We start from the raw sequence: 17,981 nt of genomic DNA, 5'->3' as shown, positions 1-17,981 counted from the left end.
GAGAACCCAAATATTGGCCTAGCCCATAAGAATGGAGGACATAAGTAATAACCCTATAAATACATGTGGACCCCAACAATTAAAAGGTACACTTTCATTAATTCCCTAATCTGAGATTTGACCTTTGAGAACCTTCTTGCTGACTTAATTGTCAGAGCCCTCTTCGCAGGTAACCCCCTAAGGGTCCAGACCGTATACGCTAGCAGATGGCATGTACAAGTCGAGAAGTAGCCGGCTCGAGAGATTCGGGGTTGAGGTAAGGCATTATTTGTGTTCCCTAATATCTCTTATTTGTTTCCGCAGGAACAATTGGCTCCCACCATGGGGCACGAAGTGATACCTTACCAAGCAATCCAAACATTGTCGAGAATGGTCTCCACCCGTAGCAAAGCCGGAATCGTGAAGCACCCTGAGGCAGACCCTACTATGTATGCAAACATCACCCCAGACTTGGCCGCCATCCTTGAAGGCCAAGCCAAAATGCAACAAGAGCTTGTCGACCTTAAAAAGCGCAGTGTTGATGAGATGGAAGCGCTTAGGCAGGAGAACTCCAGGCTGAGGAGGAAGATTGAGGCTAACCCTACCGAGAAAGGGAAGGGCAAGGAATCGTCAAAAGCCACCAAGTCCCCGGCCTACCAACCCAACGAGGAAGAAAGTGAATATAACCCCACCCTGCACACTTTCACCATCACTCAACAATCACCTATCATCTCTATCCACCACACAAACATCCATCATCCAACCACCATCCCCAAGCACCCCACAAGATCCAATCCTGTTACCACCTTTCCCACCACCCATATCCCCCCTCATCACTTCACCACCACTTTTCCTACCATCATCTATCATCCCATCCCACCACACCCATTACCACCACAACCACCCAAACGTTGCCACCCTTTCATTGACATCGTCACCAACACACCCCTCCCCACCCAATGGGAACCCTTCACACTAGATCGCTACACGGGAGAAATCGACCTCGATGAACATCTCAAAGTATACATCACTCATGTGGCCCTCTACGCATCTAACAATGTCGTTTTCTGCAAAGCTTTCCCTATCACCCTCATAGGCCTTGCCTTTGAATGGTTCACCACCCTCCCCCTATACTCCATTGACTGTTTTGACACACGTTCTCACCTGTTTACCACCCATTTCACTGGAAGCCGCCCACATCAGGCCACACCCTATCTCTCCTCAGCGTTAGACAAGAACGAGACGAGATGTTGCGTGCCTTAATTGATCATTTCAGCAAAGCCACCCTCCGCACGCCCAACCTCGCTCAAGAAATGATCTTGTAGTGTATGGCTCTAATCCTTAAACCAGGTCCGTTCGCTAACAGCATCTACCTCCAACCTCCATGCACGAACTCAAACTGCGTGTTGCGGACTACATCCGCATGGAAGAAATGCAGACCCTCCACACCAAGTTTTGCAATGACTTCACCCCCTCAACCACCGGCCCAGACAAACCACTTCCACGACCTGAAGTTGTCCTAGAGAGCCTAGACAACCACGATTCACCAGATACGCTCCAATAAACGTCCCCAGGTCACGCCTTCTCGACGAAGCGCTCCAAGCCGACCTCATCCCACCATCACGCAAAACCTCGAACCCTCCAATGCTGACATGACCAAGTACTGCAGGTACCACAGAAATAATGGCCATACCATCGAAGAATGCAAAGCGCTCAAGGATAAAATTGAAGAATTGGTTTGTGTCGGCCATTTCTGCTACTTTGTCCGAAGAGATGGACCTCCTCATCCACGACAGTTCGATAACTGTAACCCCTCGCAATACTCATCACGATAATCGGCCAAATCCGCCCAACTGCCCGGATCCACAACCAGCCCGCACTAACGTCAACCAAGTTGATCCCCCCTACGCAGCACAATCAACATTATCTTAGGGGGTTTCGCCAGTGGTGGCTCCACCTCATCAACTAGGAAGAAACATCTTCGTCACATTCTATCTATCAACCACATAACCCATTGTCACCACAGACGCTGAATGCCCTCCATCACCTTCACTGACGCCGTTTTCCATGGCATCGACCACCAACAAGATGACCCCATGTCATCACCATCGAACTCGAGAAATACGCGGTTAAAAAGGTGTTTATCGATAAAGGCAGTTCCATTGACATCCTTTACTGCACCACTTACCAAAAACTCCAACTGCCACCCACTTCCATGGTTCCCTATGACGAGCCCATCTGTGGGTTCTTTGGAAAGAAGGTCTCAACTCTAAGGTACATCAACCTTCACACTATTTTCCAAGAACGATCTCAAACCAAAACCATCCTCATCTGCTTCCTTGTCGTAGACGCACCCACATCATATAATGTCCTCCTCGTTCGCCCATCCCTCAACACTCTAGGAGTTGTTGTCTATATACCACACCTAGCTATAAAGTTCCCCTCCCCATCCGGCGACATCATTACCATCCATGGCGACAAGCGACTCGCATGCGAATGCTATATGGCAAGCTTGCGCCCTCAGCTACCAATCCTACAAACCCACAACATTGAACGACCACCCGACTCTGGCATAGCTCTATCTGGTGATGACCTGGACCTTAGAGTAGGACGCGATGCACGAATCGAGCCAGTTGAAGAAATTATAAGTCTAGAGCTCTTCAATGGTCGCACTCTCAAATTGGGAACATGCCTCCAATAAGAACAACGTGATGTCCTGGCACCCACTCTTATCGCCAACGCCGACCTCTTCGCCTGGTCAGCCGTAAATTTACCTGGTGTCGATCCACAGGTAGTAGTTCATAAACTGACAATCTATAAAGAAGTCAGGTATATCTTGTAGAAAACATGAAAGTTAGGGGAAGAACGCCAACTGGCAGCAAAAGTAGAGGTCGAGAACTTGCTTGACGCTGGGTTCATCGAGGAAGCCCATTGCACTACCTGGCTCTCTAATGGAAAATGGCGAATGTGCGTCGATTATACAGACCTTAACAAAGCCTGCCCTGAGATGCCTATCCCTTACCCAACATTGGTCAGTTAGTAGACGGTGCAGCCGACAACAAAGTACTCAGTTTTTTAGATGGATATTCCGGATACAACCAAATACTAATAGTCGTAACCGACATTCATCATTGACGACGCTAACTATTTCTACAAAGTCATGCCTTTTGACCTTAAAAACGTGGGTGCTACCTACCAAAGATTAATGGACAAGGTGTTCAATCACTTGATGGGCAAATGTGTCGAAGTATACGTCGATGACATTTTTGTCAAATCACCCAGCCACCTGCAACATGCGCAAGACTTGTCCATAGTATTTTCTGCACTACGACAATACAACCTTAGACTCAACCTTGAAAAGTGTGTATTCGGTGTCGACCGTGGCAAATTCCTAGGCTTCATGCTCACACAGTGCGACATTAAAGCCAACCCTGAAAAATGCAATGCCATCATCGAAATACGCAACCCCAACAATGTCAAAGAAGTCCAACGCTTGATAGGTCGCCTAACCGCCATATCCAGATTTCTCCCAAAACTAGCCGAACAAACCCAACCCATTATCCAGCTACTAAAAAAATTTGCAAAGTTCTCTTGAAATGATGACTGCGAAAAAGTTTTCCAAAATCTTAAAACCACCTTCACATCCTCACCCATTCTCCACAAACCAAATATACATCAACCACTCTTGGTATACATCACCGCAATAGATCACACATTCAGTACTTCCTTGGTCCAAGAATTTACTAGCATCCAACACCCAGTGTACTTTGTCAATCGAACTCTATAAGATCCAGAGACCATATACTAGATGGTGGAGAAACTGGCCGTCTCCTTGGTGGATGCAGCGAGACTTCTACACACTTACTTCCAAAACCACAATATCATTGTTAAGACCGACTATACCATCCAGAAAATCTTCTAAAAGCCAGACCTTATCGAACAAATGTCATCGTGGTCCATGAAGCTATCTGAATTCAACATCCGTTATGAACCACACGGCCCCATCAAAGCCTAATGCCTACTTGACTTTGTCAATGACCTACAACACACCCCCGAGGAGGACCAATGGACGCTATATGTTGACGGTTCCTCTAATCCAAAAGGCGCAACAATCAAGCCGAATACGAAGCCATCCCCATTGAAAAATCTCTCCACTTCGCCTTCAAAACCTCCAACAATCAAGTCAAATACAAAGTCATCCTCGTGGGACTGTCACTTGCACACGGAGTCGGTGTAAAAGCCCTCGTATGCAAGACAGATACCAAGCTCACTATTGGCCATCTCAACAACGAATTCCAAATAAAATATGTAACTCTCCTTCAATATTACCACCTAGTCCACAATGTCATACAATCTGGCTTTGACCGAGTATGTAACCAGCATATCCCAAGAGGTGAAAATGTTCGAGCAGATGTCCTATCAAAACTTGCAAGGATTAAGCTCAAAGGCAGGCATAAGTCCATACTACAACAAACGCTATTTGCACCGTCCATAACAAACATCTGCCTCAACCTAGGCCACATCGATAATTAGACAACCACACACATCCAATATCTCAAAACTGACAACCCCTCCCCCAATATCGACAAAGGATGGTTAGCCAAAGCAGCATGGTATACAATGATAGGTGACAAAATATACAAGCGAGGGTACAACCATCCATTGCTTAAATGTGTTACAAAGGAACAAGCACAATACGTACTTAGGAAAATACGTGAAGGAATATGCGATGAAAACTCAGGCGCACGAACCATGACCACCAGAATACTTAGAGCCAGCTACTTCTAGCCAACCATGGAGGCGGATTGTCAAACCTTCGTCAAGAAATGCATAACATGTCATAAACATGGTAACCTCATCCACCAGAAACAGAAACAGTTGCATTCCATACTCTCCCCACAGTCATTTGTGAAATGGGGAATGGACATCCTTGAACCCTTCACCCCAGGAAAGGGACAAGTGAAATTCCTCATTGTAGGTATCGACTACTTTACGAAATGGATAGAAGCTAAGTCATTGGCCACAATCATAGCACAACAGGTCCAATTGTTCGTATGGAAGGACATTATATGTCGCTATGGAGTACCGTATACTATCATAACCAACAATGGCCAACAATTCATAGATAAAGAGCTTGCCAAATTTTACATTGGTCTTGGAATCAAACACATCACCAGCTCCGTAGAACACCCACAAAGTAATGGCCAAGCTGAAGTTTCCAACAACGTAATACTAGTTGAGATGCGAAAACGATTATATGGCGCCAAAGGCCACTAACCAGAAGATTTGTTGGAAGTATTATAGGCCTACAGATGCACCTGACAATCCGCCACTAACGAATCCCCCTTTAGCTTGGTCTACGGTGCAGAAGCAATGATACTGGTTAAAATTGGTGAACCTTCCCTATGTCGTCAAGTATATGACCCAAACTAGAACCAACAAAATCTATGCACCCACCTAGACCTATTAACTAAGTTAAGAGACAAAGTGCAAATCTGAAACATAACGATTAAACAGAGAGCGGCCAGGAAATACAACTGGAACCTATGTCCACGGTCATTTGTCAAAGGTGACCTAGTTTGGAGGATGGCCAGTAGTGCAAGAAAGAAGGACGACAAATTCTCAACCAACTGGGACAGACCATATTGGATACGAGAAGATGTAGGAGGATGCGCTAACAAACTAGAGCAACTATCAGGAGAAAAGATACTGAACACATGGAATGTATATCACCTAAAATTTTCCTTTAGTTAGCCTAATCAATGTAATGAATACTTGTAACCCTGGGTGTACTCTTTTTCCTCACCTAGCATTTTTTCCCTAAGGATGGTTTTGGCCAGGGAGTTTTTAACGAGGCACCCCAAACTTTATGAATAAAACGAAGGGTTCTTCATCCTATGCTCAACAGATTTATCTTGTTAACTTATTAAAGTTCCCCACCACCACTTACCACAAGTAAGCAGCCTAGGTCAAACACTATTTATCTGGTTGAATTTATTAAAGTTCCCCACCACTTACCACAAGTAAGTGGCCTAGGTCGAATACTATCTATCTAGTTAAATTTCTTAAAAGTTCCCCATCACTTACCACAAGTAAGTGGCTTGGGTCGAACATTATTTATCTGGTTAAATTTCTTAAAGTTCCCCACAACTTACCACAAGTAAGCAGCCTCGGTCGAACATTATCTATTTGGTTAAATTTCTTAAAGTTCCCCACCACTTACCACAAGTAAGAGGCCTGGGTCGAACATTATCTATCTGGTTAAATTTGTTAAAGTTCACCACCATTTACCATAAGTAAACGGTTTGGGCCGAACACTATCTATCTGGTTAAATTTCTTAAGTTCCCCAACAGTTAATACAAGTAAGCGGTCTGGGTCGAACACTATTTATCTGGTTAAGTTTCTTAAGTTCCCCACCACTTACCACATGTAAGCGGCGTGGGTCGACCACCATAACTATTACGATGCTTTGCATAAAAAGTCCATGAATTATTTTCAAAAAACTTCCATACTACTTACCGAAGTAAGTGGTCTATAACACAAATATCGAACAAAGATAAACAGATTCGCAACAACATAATCATTCAATAAACACACTCCTGTAACACATACTATCAGTATCGAATGACAACAAATATGCATAGAACATTCATCATATTAACGAACAAAGTAAAAAGTGTACGGATTATTACAAACTTAGGATTAATATCAAATTGAAAATATAAAACAATAATCCTAAGCTGTTGTTTGATCAACATCCACCTCTGCGGCCACAACCTCATCAGGATTTGCATCTAATTCTGTCGCCATCTTCTCTGCCTCTTCCTCAGGGCTGGATTTTGCTTCACTCACAAGTTGACCAACGATCATATCTTTGTTCACGTCAAATCTAACGTCTGACGTATCAATTTCTTTGTGAAAAAAGGTCGTTTGCCGCAAGCCCTTTTGGAAACCATTAATGTGCTCCTGAATAATGCAGCCCTTAAGATCTTCCAACTCGGTCTCGAGACCGCCATGTTTCTCCTTCAGCTCGTCGTAATCGGCCTCGAGATCCACAATCCTTTCCTTCAGCTTTTTCTCAGATTCTAAACACCGCACTTTCTAGGTCCCCAATCTTCTCCTCTCCTCTAGACATTCCTCCCTCTCTTTCTTCCAAGCCGCCTTATCTTCGGCATGCTTGTCAACTTGGACTTGCATGTCCTCCATTTTGGACCAATTACCCTCCTTCAACTCTCTCTGATACAAAGTACCCACTCTACGTCCCAAAACCAAGGCTTTGCTGTTAAACTCTAACATAGCCTTAATCATGGCATTCGGTTCCATGTTGTCAATAGAATTGACCAGAGACTCCGCCAAGTTAATCTTAATATCATGTCAAACAGTAGTCTTTGGCAACTCGATAAGTCCAGCCTCGGGTTTCTTTGCACCAGTAGAAGATCATGGCCCCAACAAGATGGCTCTTACCCTTTTCACGTCCTTACCTCCGCTTTCCTCTTGGACCCCCCATGTACATGAACCTCCACCAAGGGATCTTGCAGGTTGGGAACTTCAGTATTCCCAGCAGCCTTGACCTTCGTCGTTTTCTCCTTGCGAAGGGCTTGAAAGATATTCAAATTTTTCTTGCCGACCTGTGCCATATGACCTACAACAATAACAACAACGCCAATTAGTTAACTCAAACACACCCTACCATTTAAAACACAAAAAGATACCTTCTATATCAACAATTGGGTGTATCGAATTATAAACCCTAACTAAGCTCTTAGTGGGCATCTTATCATTAAACTTCATCAAGGTATCCACCACCTCCCTATCCGTCAATGACAATTTCTCCCTCTTCATATCCTTATACCCCAAGGGTTCTCAGTCCAACTGAAAGGGAACTTGGTGTTCCCATCATCAGTATAGAAATATGAACGCTCAGGCTCCTTCACCACCACCTTGAAGAAACTATCTTTAAAATGCTTAAACGACTAGGTAAATGCATCTAGCCTGCTTATCCTTGGCCGACTTATTAGAGACAGCCATGTTGTTGGACTCTTGGCCCGAGTATCGTAGAAATATAAGAATGATTGTGGGGATGGCTATAGATACAACAATCGACACAAAACCTGGAAAGCTTGTAGATATGCCCAGTTGTTTGGATGCAACTGAGTAGGGGCAACGTTCAGCAAGCGTAATACTCCCATTATTAAATCATCGAAGGGCAACCTCATGTACAACTGTGAGAAGTGGCACATATACATATAGAAAAACATTTCTGAAGCTCCCTCTTAGCCGTGGCAAACATAGTCAATAGCGCTTACCCTCTCCAAAGCCACTATGTCTCGGCTTATGTTCCTCTCTAGGATATGTATACAGTTAAGCCACAACTTCAAGAGACGAGACCATCTGAACAAGGAGTGTTGAGTCCGCACATCCTCAGCCACCCACTCATAATTTGGCCTTTACCGACTAGTTACTTTCTACCACCTCTTTTGGTGGATTCTCCCTTGTTTCAGTAATTGTCTCCATTGGGATCCTCCCTACACCAACCAGTTGACCACCACTCCCACTATTTGACCGACTACTCCCGTCTCCCCCTGAGCGCTCACTCCCACTACCCGAACTAGATAATGACACACTACTGCTAGCACTAGACATACCTTTTTAGAGATATTAAGATGACAATAGAAACAAAGAACGTATCGGACAGATTTCACGCACACAAATAACTTCTCTCAAACTTCTTGCAAATGAACTAAGGTGAACAAATTGACCTCATCAATTGTATTTATAACCAGCATCTGAACTACTACAACTTTTCTTGCCAAAAGCAACTACCACTATTTAACTTTCGATAACCTTCTTGCTGACTTGATCGTCAGAGCCCTCTATGCAGGTAACCCCCTAAGGGTCCAGACCATATACGCTAGTAGATGGCATGTACAAGTCGAGAAGGAGCCGGCTCGAGAGGTCCAGGGTTGAGGTAAGGCATTATTTGTGTTCCCTAATATCTTTTATTTGTTTTCGCAGGAACATATATTATATGAATATTGTCTGCGGTAGTTGTCATAGAAAGTTAGTTTATAATATTGTTATTATATTGGTTTAGATATATAGTCTTTTGGTAATTGACAGGTTGTATATTTTATTAGAAACTTATTCATGGGTTTGGGTATTTATTGAAATACATAATGTATTTGGTAAGGTTAAAATACCTTTTTGGTCCTAATTTTCGTCAACTTTTTTGAATTAGGTCCCAATTTTCGCGGGGTGCTCAAATAGGTCCTAAATTTGGTCAATTTGATTCAATTAGGTCCTAATTGGGTAATGCCGTTTAAATTGATAACGTTTTACTGTATAGTTGGCTTTTCCTTGCTACGTGTCGAAAGACTAATCCTACGTGTCAGTTTTTGCTTTATAATGAGATGGTTAATTAGGGGGTTAATGACATTAAGTGTTTAATTAAGAGGAAAAAAAAAGAAAGTAAAATAAAACATAAATTATAGCGCAATAAATGCAAGTAGAAGGGGTTAACCCATCTTAAGGTCTTTGCTGAGGGAATTGGCGGTTTAGGTTACTGTGTTGGAATTTGGGGAAAAGATTCAATAGGAATTTTAATCGCAATTGGTACGGGGTCATCGTGAATTCATCGCACATATCGGTACCAGGTTAGGTTTTCTATTGCGTTAGCGGTTTCGATTTCGTTTTTTATTTTTCGTTTTTGGTGGTTTGCGATTTTCTTTTTGGTCGTTTGCGATTGGGTTGGTGTTGGTTTCGCAAGCGGTTTTGTTTGTTTTATTGTGCTATTGTGTTGTCATTGTCTGCTATTGTATGGCATTCTGATTTTCGTTGTAGTGTCCCACTTGTTTGTCCTGAACATGTTTGTCAGTGGATTGGGGTTGTGTGCGTGCTTTGTCGGTGTCGGTGCGGTTTGTTTGAAAGTTGTGGTCCCTTTTTTGTTCGTGGACCCTGTATGTGTTGTTTCAAATGTTTTATGCGATATTAAATGTGTTTGTGGACCCTGCTTACAAATGTTTTTTATATCTGCCAGATATCACTTGTTTGAAAAAGTGGTTTGTAATGTGTGATGAGACTTTCGAATTTGTGGTCCACCATGGTGGAATTTTTAAACAGTTTGGTCCTATTAATTACATAGGTGGGGAATCCACTGTTTGGGGTTGTGACCCAGACACGTGGAGTTATTTTGAGGTGGTAGGAGAAATCAGGGAAATGGGGTATGTATATTAAGGAGTTATGGTATGCAATAGAGAATGCCATGTATAAGTTGGAGGATGACAAAAGTGCAATAAATATGATGCACATTGCGAAACACTATGGCCAGGTTCATATGTTTGTTGTCCATGGTATATCTGAAGCAGAAGTTGTGGAAAACGACTTAAAGGATGAACAGGGTTTCCTTTGTGGGGCTGAGTTAGAGAGTGGGGAGGGCAGTCACATAAATGCGGAGGTACAGGAGGTTGAGAAGGAGGTACAGCAGGTTGAGGAGGAGGTCCAAAAGGAGGTTGAAAATGAGGTTGAAAATGAGGTTGAGGAGGAGGTTAATGAGGAGGTTCATCGGGAAGTTCATGAGAAGGTTAATCTGGAGGTTGAGGAGGAGGTTCATGAGGTTCAGGTTGAAGTGCAGATGGGGGTGATGGTTTAAGTGATTGTGAGGTGCAATCTCACGTCAGGGGTGAGGAAGGAGTTCAAGAAGAAGATGAGGGACTTGTTGATGTCCAGATCAGTTTGGACCATGGTGATCATAATTTGTATGAAGGGAGTGTGGAGGTGAATAATGAGCAAGAGTCTGACCAGGTGGAAGATATTGAAAAAGAGAATGAAAGTGAAGAAGAAGAATACAGTGACAGTGAGGAAGATGGTAGTTATGTAATTTCGGATAGAGAAACAACAGGAGATGAATGGCAATCAGATGACCTCCTTAGTCTTAATGAAAGTGATGATGAAGGATGTGTTGATGAAAGTTCAAGTGATGAAGGGGGGAGCTGTGGTCCTTTTGGCACATTTGTCATGCCAAATTCGATGGCTTACTATAGGTGGGATGTGGGAACAAATTTCATAGATAAGGAACATTTCCAACAAGCAATAATAACTTATGCAGTTCATTCTGGTAGAAACATAAGATGGGTTTAAAATGATAAACAAAGAGTGAGGGTGAAATGTATGGGGGCACAAGGAAAATGTGAATGGTCCGCATATGCTGCATATATTCCATTACGCAAGACATGGCAACTAAGAAAAGTGGTTGATAGGCATAACTATTCTAGGGAGTTTAAACTTAAGATTATGAGTGCAAAATGGCTGAGTAAGAAGGTAGAGAAGTCTTTGATTGAAAATCCGAAATTCAAGATTAAGGATGTGCGAGAAAAAGGGTTGAGGAAGTGGAATACAAGTATTTCAGTGGCCATGGCTCGTAGGGCAAAATCCTTAGCTTCAGACCAAGTGGAAGGGTCATTCAAAGAACAGTTTCGAAGAATACATGATTATGCTTATGAAATTCTGAGATGCAATCCAGGGAGCACAGTCAAAGTTAAAGTGGATGAAATGCAAGGTGAGTCTATTTTTGGTAGGTTTTACACATGTTTCAAAGCATGCAAAGATGCTTTTGTGCTTTGTCGTCCCTTTATTGGGTTGGATGGTTTCTTCCTCAAAGGGAAATATGGGGGCGAGTTGCTAACTGCAGTGGCCAGGGACGTTAACGACCAAATGCTTCCTCTAGCATACGCAATTGTGGAGGTAGAGAACAAAGAGACTTGGAAATGGTTTTTGGAAATCCTAGTGGATAATCTAGGAGGACCTGAAGTCTGTGGGGCATGTACATTTATGCCAGATCAACAAAAGGTTTGTATCTGTTCATGCAAATATTTTTATTCACATTATAGCCATGAACTGTATTAATTTTAATGCATATAACTGCTATGAAACAGGGTCTGTTGCCTGCAATTCAGGAGTTATTACCTGGTACAGAGCAACGATTTTGTATGAGGCATTTGTACTCTAATTTCAAAAAACGGTTTGGTGGCCAGAAGTTGAAAAACCTAATGTGGAAGGCAGCAACTGTGACACACCCTGTGGCCTGGGAAAGGGTAATGAGAGATATTAAAAAGGAGAATGAAGATGCTTTCAAGTACCTCATTGCTATACCACCTAGGTATGTGTTGAAATCTCATTTATTTTATAGTATTTAATATCAACACTGACTTATCATAATTAATGTTTGTTTCTACACAGGGTTTGGTCCAAATCAAGATTCACTAGGAATGCTGTCACTGGCACAGTAGTAAATAACATGACAGAGGCATTTAACAGTGTGCTTGTTGATGCTAGATGCAAGCCTATTATCTCAATGTTGGAAGACATACGAATATACATGATGAAGAGGTGGCTATCTAAAAGACAAAAGTTGGAAAAAATGGAAGGGCAAATCTGTCCTAAAATAAACAGCAGACTACAAGAAGAATCCAAAAAAAGTAGATACTGGATCCCAAGGTATGATTTATTTAAGTGTTGATCATGTATAACCTCATCTGTGTTGATGATTTCTGCTGTAGAATCTGATATGTCTATATGAATTGTAATGTAGTTGTGCTGGGGGGAAAGTATTTGAAGTTGCACACCTATCAGTGCTAGGTGACAAGTATGTTGTCAACCTAGACACCCAAGATTGCAGCTGCAGGAAGTGGATGATAACTGGCATCCCGTGCTGCCATGCACTTGCTGCCATCAGGTTCTTGAACTTGAATGCAGCAGATTATATCCCCCTATGTTTCAGGAAATCAACTTTTGAAGAGATGCACAACTCCATTATCTACCCTATCAATGGACAAAACATGTGGCCCACCACTGATTTCCCAGATGTCATGCCTCCACATAAAAGGATTATGCCTGGGCGACCCAAGAAAAAGAGAAGGCTGGAACAATGGGAGTTGAGGAAAGATGACACCCAATTACGAAAAGGTGGCCATAGAAAAAGATGTAGAGTTTGTCATGAACTGGGGCACAATAGAACAAATTGCCCACAACTGCCTACACAAGGACAGTCCTCACAGCCAACTGATGCTCCTCCACAACCAACCCAGCCATCTCAAGAGCCAATTTCTGCTACTCCACAACCAACCCAGCCATCTCAGGAGACAATTTCTGCTACTCCACAACCAAACCAGCCATCACAGGATCCAACTTCTGCTCCTCCACAACCAACCCTGCCAGTCTGATTCACTTGTTTATGCGACCTTTTAATGTATATGTAATCTGGTCTTTAAGTTTGAATTTTGATGGCTGTTATTTTGTAAAATTCATTAGCCATTTTTGGATAAATTGGATCACAGACATTTTCATTTTGTAAGTTGGTTAATTCAGGATTATGGTGGACAACAACTTGTTTAATCTCAAGTATGAGGATTTTGGTTATTTATGAATTATAATTTTATTAGTACTGACATTCTTATACGACTTACAATGCAATTAATTGTATTCAGAACATTATTAAACAGGAAAAGTTTATCCAGTACACAATCTAATTAAACAATTTTTTAAAATTCTGGGACCTCTTTGAACATCAATTACAAAAGTAGGGACCTATTTGAACATCAATTACAAAAGTAGGGACCTATTTGAACAAAACTAACACAATTGAGGACCTGATTGAACATAAATAACTTAATTCATTCATAATTTTCGAAACTTCGTACATCAAAACCTTCACAATTACAACCCTTTTTTGTCAATCTTTCAGCATCAACGCCAACATCACAACGTTTATCAACCCAACGATACTAACCACTACGGCTAATACATTAAAGCATTTTTTCAGATCCCTAACTACATTCTCGAGATCTTCTATCTTCATGTTTTGGTTCACAATAATAACTTCTTTTTCTTCATCAACGTCTTCATACCACCATTTAAAAAAATTGCAGCAAACACCACCACCTTCACTCTGCCGCTGTTGATGAATAGAAAATACATAAAAGATTCATTAAATCAGACATACCCAGAACAATAGCAATTAAATCAATCTTACCTTGTAGTTAGCACAACCCCAGAAATTTCTACCCACATTTCTCGGAGTTCTTGTTGTCCTCAGAACTGCAGCTTGCCCACAATCACAAATAGGTCTTAAAGCTTGAGTGCGAGAAGCGGGAACACTACGCTGCATGCAGTTATTACAGTATGAAGAAGATGATTGGGTCCGAGACATAGCTGCAACAAAGCTTCAACCATGAGCAAGGTCACACACGAGATGGCTTCTTCGACCTTTTATAAACCCTAACACTTTCTTTTTTAATTTTCATTACTTGCATTTAATTAAAAACTTAATGTGTTTAACCCACTAATTAACCACCTTATTGTAAAGAAACACGGACATGTAGGATTAGTATTTCGATACGTAGCAAGGAAAAGCCAACTGTACAGTGAAACGTTATCAATTTAAACGGCGTTACCCAATTAGGACCTAATTGAATCAAATTGACCAAATTTAGGACCTATTTGAGCACCCCCGCGAAAATTGGGACCTAATTCAAAAAAGTTGACGAAAATTGGGACCAAAAAGGTATTTTAACCATTTTGTAATTAGCATCTTTTCTTTTATTTATTTCATGAAAGATTAAGCATGAATTTCATTTATGACAGATGATTAGTTTATTTTTTTTGAAATGGAAGCAGTTGATCCCCGATGGGGTTGTATCCTTGTCTATTTTATGCTTTGGGCAACTAAAGCTGTGGTGGGTTAAAATGCTTTATTAAATGTTGGTCGAGACTAAACTAAGTTTTCGTACTTGTGTTGGCATATTTTATGAATGTTGGCGATGACAAAGATATATGAGAGTGGATTTTATGGTTTGATGTTTTATAATATATTGATTTAATGTTTTATGATATATTACTTTTAATATAAATTTAAATTAGAAATACAAATTATTACATTTTAATAAATAGTTTATAAAAGTGAAATACGTCGATTGTTTTTATTGGTTGGAAATCTGAATATTTTTGGTGACTAAGGAAAGGTAGGATGACCAACTGGTTGCATGATGTTTAGAGACACTCTAATTATGTATGGTTGGGTAAGTGATTGTACTTTATTACCTATGTGTGTTTGTGATTATGATGTTTGTTTTTCTTTTGTTAGCTCTCTCTTGCATTGTTTGTGTTTGACTGTGATGATCATATCTTTATACGGAAGCATATGTTAGTGTAGATGCTGACTAACATGAAAATTTTTTAGGAGAGGTACCAAGGATTTTATTTAGAGTCTTTTTTTAGTGGGAAATAAAGGTTTTGTTTAAGTTTCATTTTATGTGATTCTGTCTAAGTTAAATTTTGGATTTTTTTTTATCTTTTCGATAAGAAGTTGTGACATCCTTCATGGGTGTTACAGCAACAATAAGACATATTGGACAAAGACAAAATAGTAGTACTAGACATTCAAAAGGGGAGTCTCCCCCAACCAAAAGATGTGAATGGGTCATTGAAAGTCATGTGCCATCCTTGGGAAGGGGATACTAACTTCCAGCAAAAAAAAAATCTAGTGTCTAATGAGAATCCATCAATGACAATCAATCGAGATACTTGATAACATCGTGACTCTGGTGTATTCCAAACAACGGTGAGAGCTAATTAGGGAAAAGCCTTACAAGGGCATACTAGAGGCATAAAACCTTCTATACCAAGCGAATCAAGAGTATATGATAATTCAACACCTTATGTGTTATGCTTGCAACAAGATTCACTTTAGCAAAAATAGGTGCAAACCTCCTTGATATCGCTTAAGCACATTAGTCAGAAAGAGTATGAATCATTACGCTAATTCATGGATCGATTTATAGTAGTTACGACAAAAGTACCCAACTTAAGCACAATCACAATGCATACCTTGTTATGCAGACTCCGGCCAAGCCCATTTTAGGATTTAGTTTTGGCGGACATTCCAAAAAACATGGATAGTCTCAAAGTGTGCTCAACTCGTTATATCATATTGAAGAAAATAGAAGTAAACTTAAGAAGTGCTCCTATAGAGCTTCAAAACATGCCTACAAACAAATATGACTCCTACACTTCTCCTGAACTCCAATTAGGAGGTCATGTTATAAGAAGCATGTAATCTCGAACTCATACAACTTCCTCAACCTTTAGTAACTTCTCATATGGTCGATCTTACCAAGTGATGTAGCTACCACCAGAATTAAGGACACACTACCAAAGATTGTTCTAAAGTAAGGAAACTGATAAAAGAACTCATCCAATCAAGGCCACTAGCTCACTTTGTTTACAATGCACAAACATGATGTTGTCCTTGAAAAGGTGGTTGTCGAACTCAATGCAAAAGATTTTGTGGTGGATAGGGAATAGGTTGATCTCAACAACCACAATTACCACCACCTCAACCTAAGCCACGTTAAGGCGTACCTCAACAAAAACTTGGCTGATGTCCAAGGAACTATAAATACTATCATCAGAAGATTTGATAATGGTGGTAGTATAAGCTCGTCACGAAAATGATATTAACAAAGCATTAATTCAATAGGCCAATTCCCACCATGATCAGAGTGTAGACAATATATTTTTCTAATGAGGACTTTTGTATTCATGATCTTGTCCAGGATGATCTAGTCATCGTTACAACTACCATAGCCAAATAAAGTTCCATAAAGTCTTCATCAATCAAGGAAGCTCAACCAATGTTTTGTATAGGTTGACCTTTCAAAAACTTGATGTCCTTACCATCTACATCCAATCTTACTCGGATCCACTAATTGGATTCGCAGGGGTGCATAATCAGGGGTATATTGACCTTTTTATGACTTTTTAAGACAATGGAAACACACAACATGCTAGTGATATGTTACACTGGGAGTTATCGTCTCTACCCCTCACACGATCATGAAATTTCAAGATGAGAATGACAACGTCATCACAGCGAAAGTAGATTCCGAAGCAGCCCCAGATTACTACGTAGATTCTTACATTTTGAAGTCCTCCACTTCAATTAGCGTTGATGGTACAAATGAAAAGCTACAATTACCTAATGCAATAAAGACAAAACATAAAGAAAAAATGAGCATTTTTACACATAAAAGACATACCTCCACCATAATGTATTGATGCAGAATCAATGATCTCACTAAAGAGTTGGATCTTGACGTAAAAGTCAAGTTTGAAGAAAATTGACCTACGTTTGATGATTCGATGACCGATTTCTAGCTTCGGCAACAATGCAGTTAGTGTATAAAGATTAGTGCCATAATACCTAAACAAAAAAATTGAGCATGTGCTTAAAGTGAATGTCGATCTATTTATTTGGAGTCTAGCTGACATCGATCTAAAATTCATGTGTCACAAGCTTGTTATTCATTTTGAGGCCAAGCTCATCTCCTAAAGAAAGTGCAAGCTCAGGGTAGAAAGGAGTATGGCCATTGATCAAGAGGTATAGAAGCTTGTGAAAGCCAAATTCATAAGAGAAATTATATACACCAAATGGTTATCAAACTTTGTAATGGTCAAGAAAGCAAATGGTAAGCAGTGAATATGCACTGATCTAAACAAAGCATGTCCTAAAGATATCTACCCATTGTTGAGCATAGACTACATGGTTGATAACACAACTTCCTTTTAGATGCTTAACTTTCTTTTGCATATTCATCATACAACCAAATAAGGATGTATCCACGGTGTATCCTCTAGGTGAAGAAAAAATGACATTCGTGATTGATGGATCTATTTTTTTGTTACAAAGTCATGCCTTTTGGCCTTAAAAATGTTGGAGCCACATATCAATGTTGAATGGATAAAGTCTTCTCAAACTTAATCAGCCATATAATGTAATTCTATGTCAATGACATGGTCATCAAAGCAATCACAGCAAAGGAGCATCAATCTCATTTAGAGATGGTCTTTTAGAAAGTGAGAACAATAACGTTCGCCTAAATGTAGAAAAGTGCTTCTTCAGCGTCAAGGGCAGTAAGTTCTTTGGCTTTATGTTAAGACATAGGGGCAT

General features: G+C 40.7%; 2 protein-coding genes across 2 annotated transcripts; one reads left to right on the top strand and one right to left on the bottom strand.

Annotated features, from left to right (window-relative positions):
* Positions 1 to 12,813: 12,813 nt before the first annotated feature.
* LOC114180634 (cell division protein ZipA-like) lies at positions 12,814 to 13,197 on the top strand. The gene has a single exon (XM_028066936.1). It carries the CDS (start codon positions 12,814 to 12,816, stop codon positions 13,195 to 13,197), a length of 384 nt encoding a protein of 127 aa, XP_027922737.1.
* Positions 13,198 to 13,706: 509 nt separating this feature from the next.
* Positions 13,707 to 14,183, bottom strand: LOC114180633. The gene is made up of 2 exons (XM_028066935.1): positions 14,007 to 14,183; positions 13,707 to 13,928 (listed from the first exon to the last, which is right to left on the bottom strand). The coding sequence occupies exons 1-2, from the start codon at positions 14,181 to 14,183 to the stop codon at positions 13,707 to 13,709; spliced, it is 399 nt and encodes a 132-aa protein (XP_027922736.1).
* Between the last annotated feature and the right edge of the window lie 3,798 nt (positions 14,184 to 17,981).

Source organism: Vigna unguiculata, chromosome 4 (genome assembly GCF_004118075.2).
Source record: "Vigna unguiculata cultivar IT97K-499-35 chromosome 4, ASM411807v1, whole genome shotgun sequence".
NCBI classification, from domain to species: Eukaryota; Viridiplantae; Streptophyta; class Magnoliopsida; order Fabales; family Fabaceae; genus Vigna; species Vigna unguiculata.
Note: the sequence above shows the minus strand (reverse complement) of the source record. Positions and strands in the feature narration are given on the sequence as shown.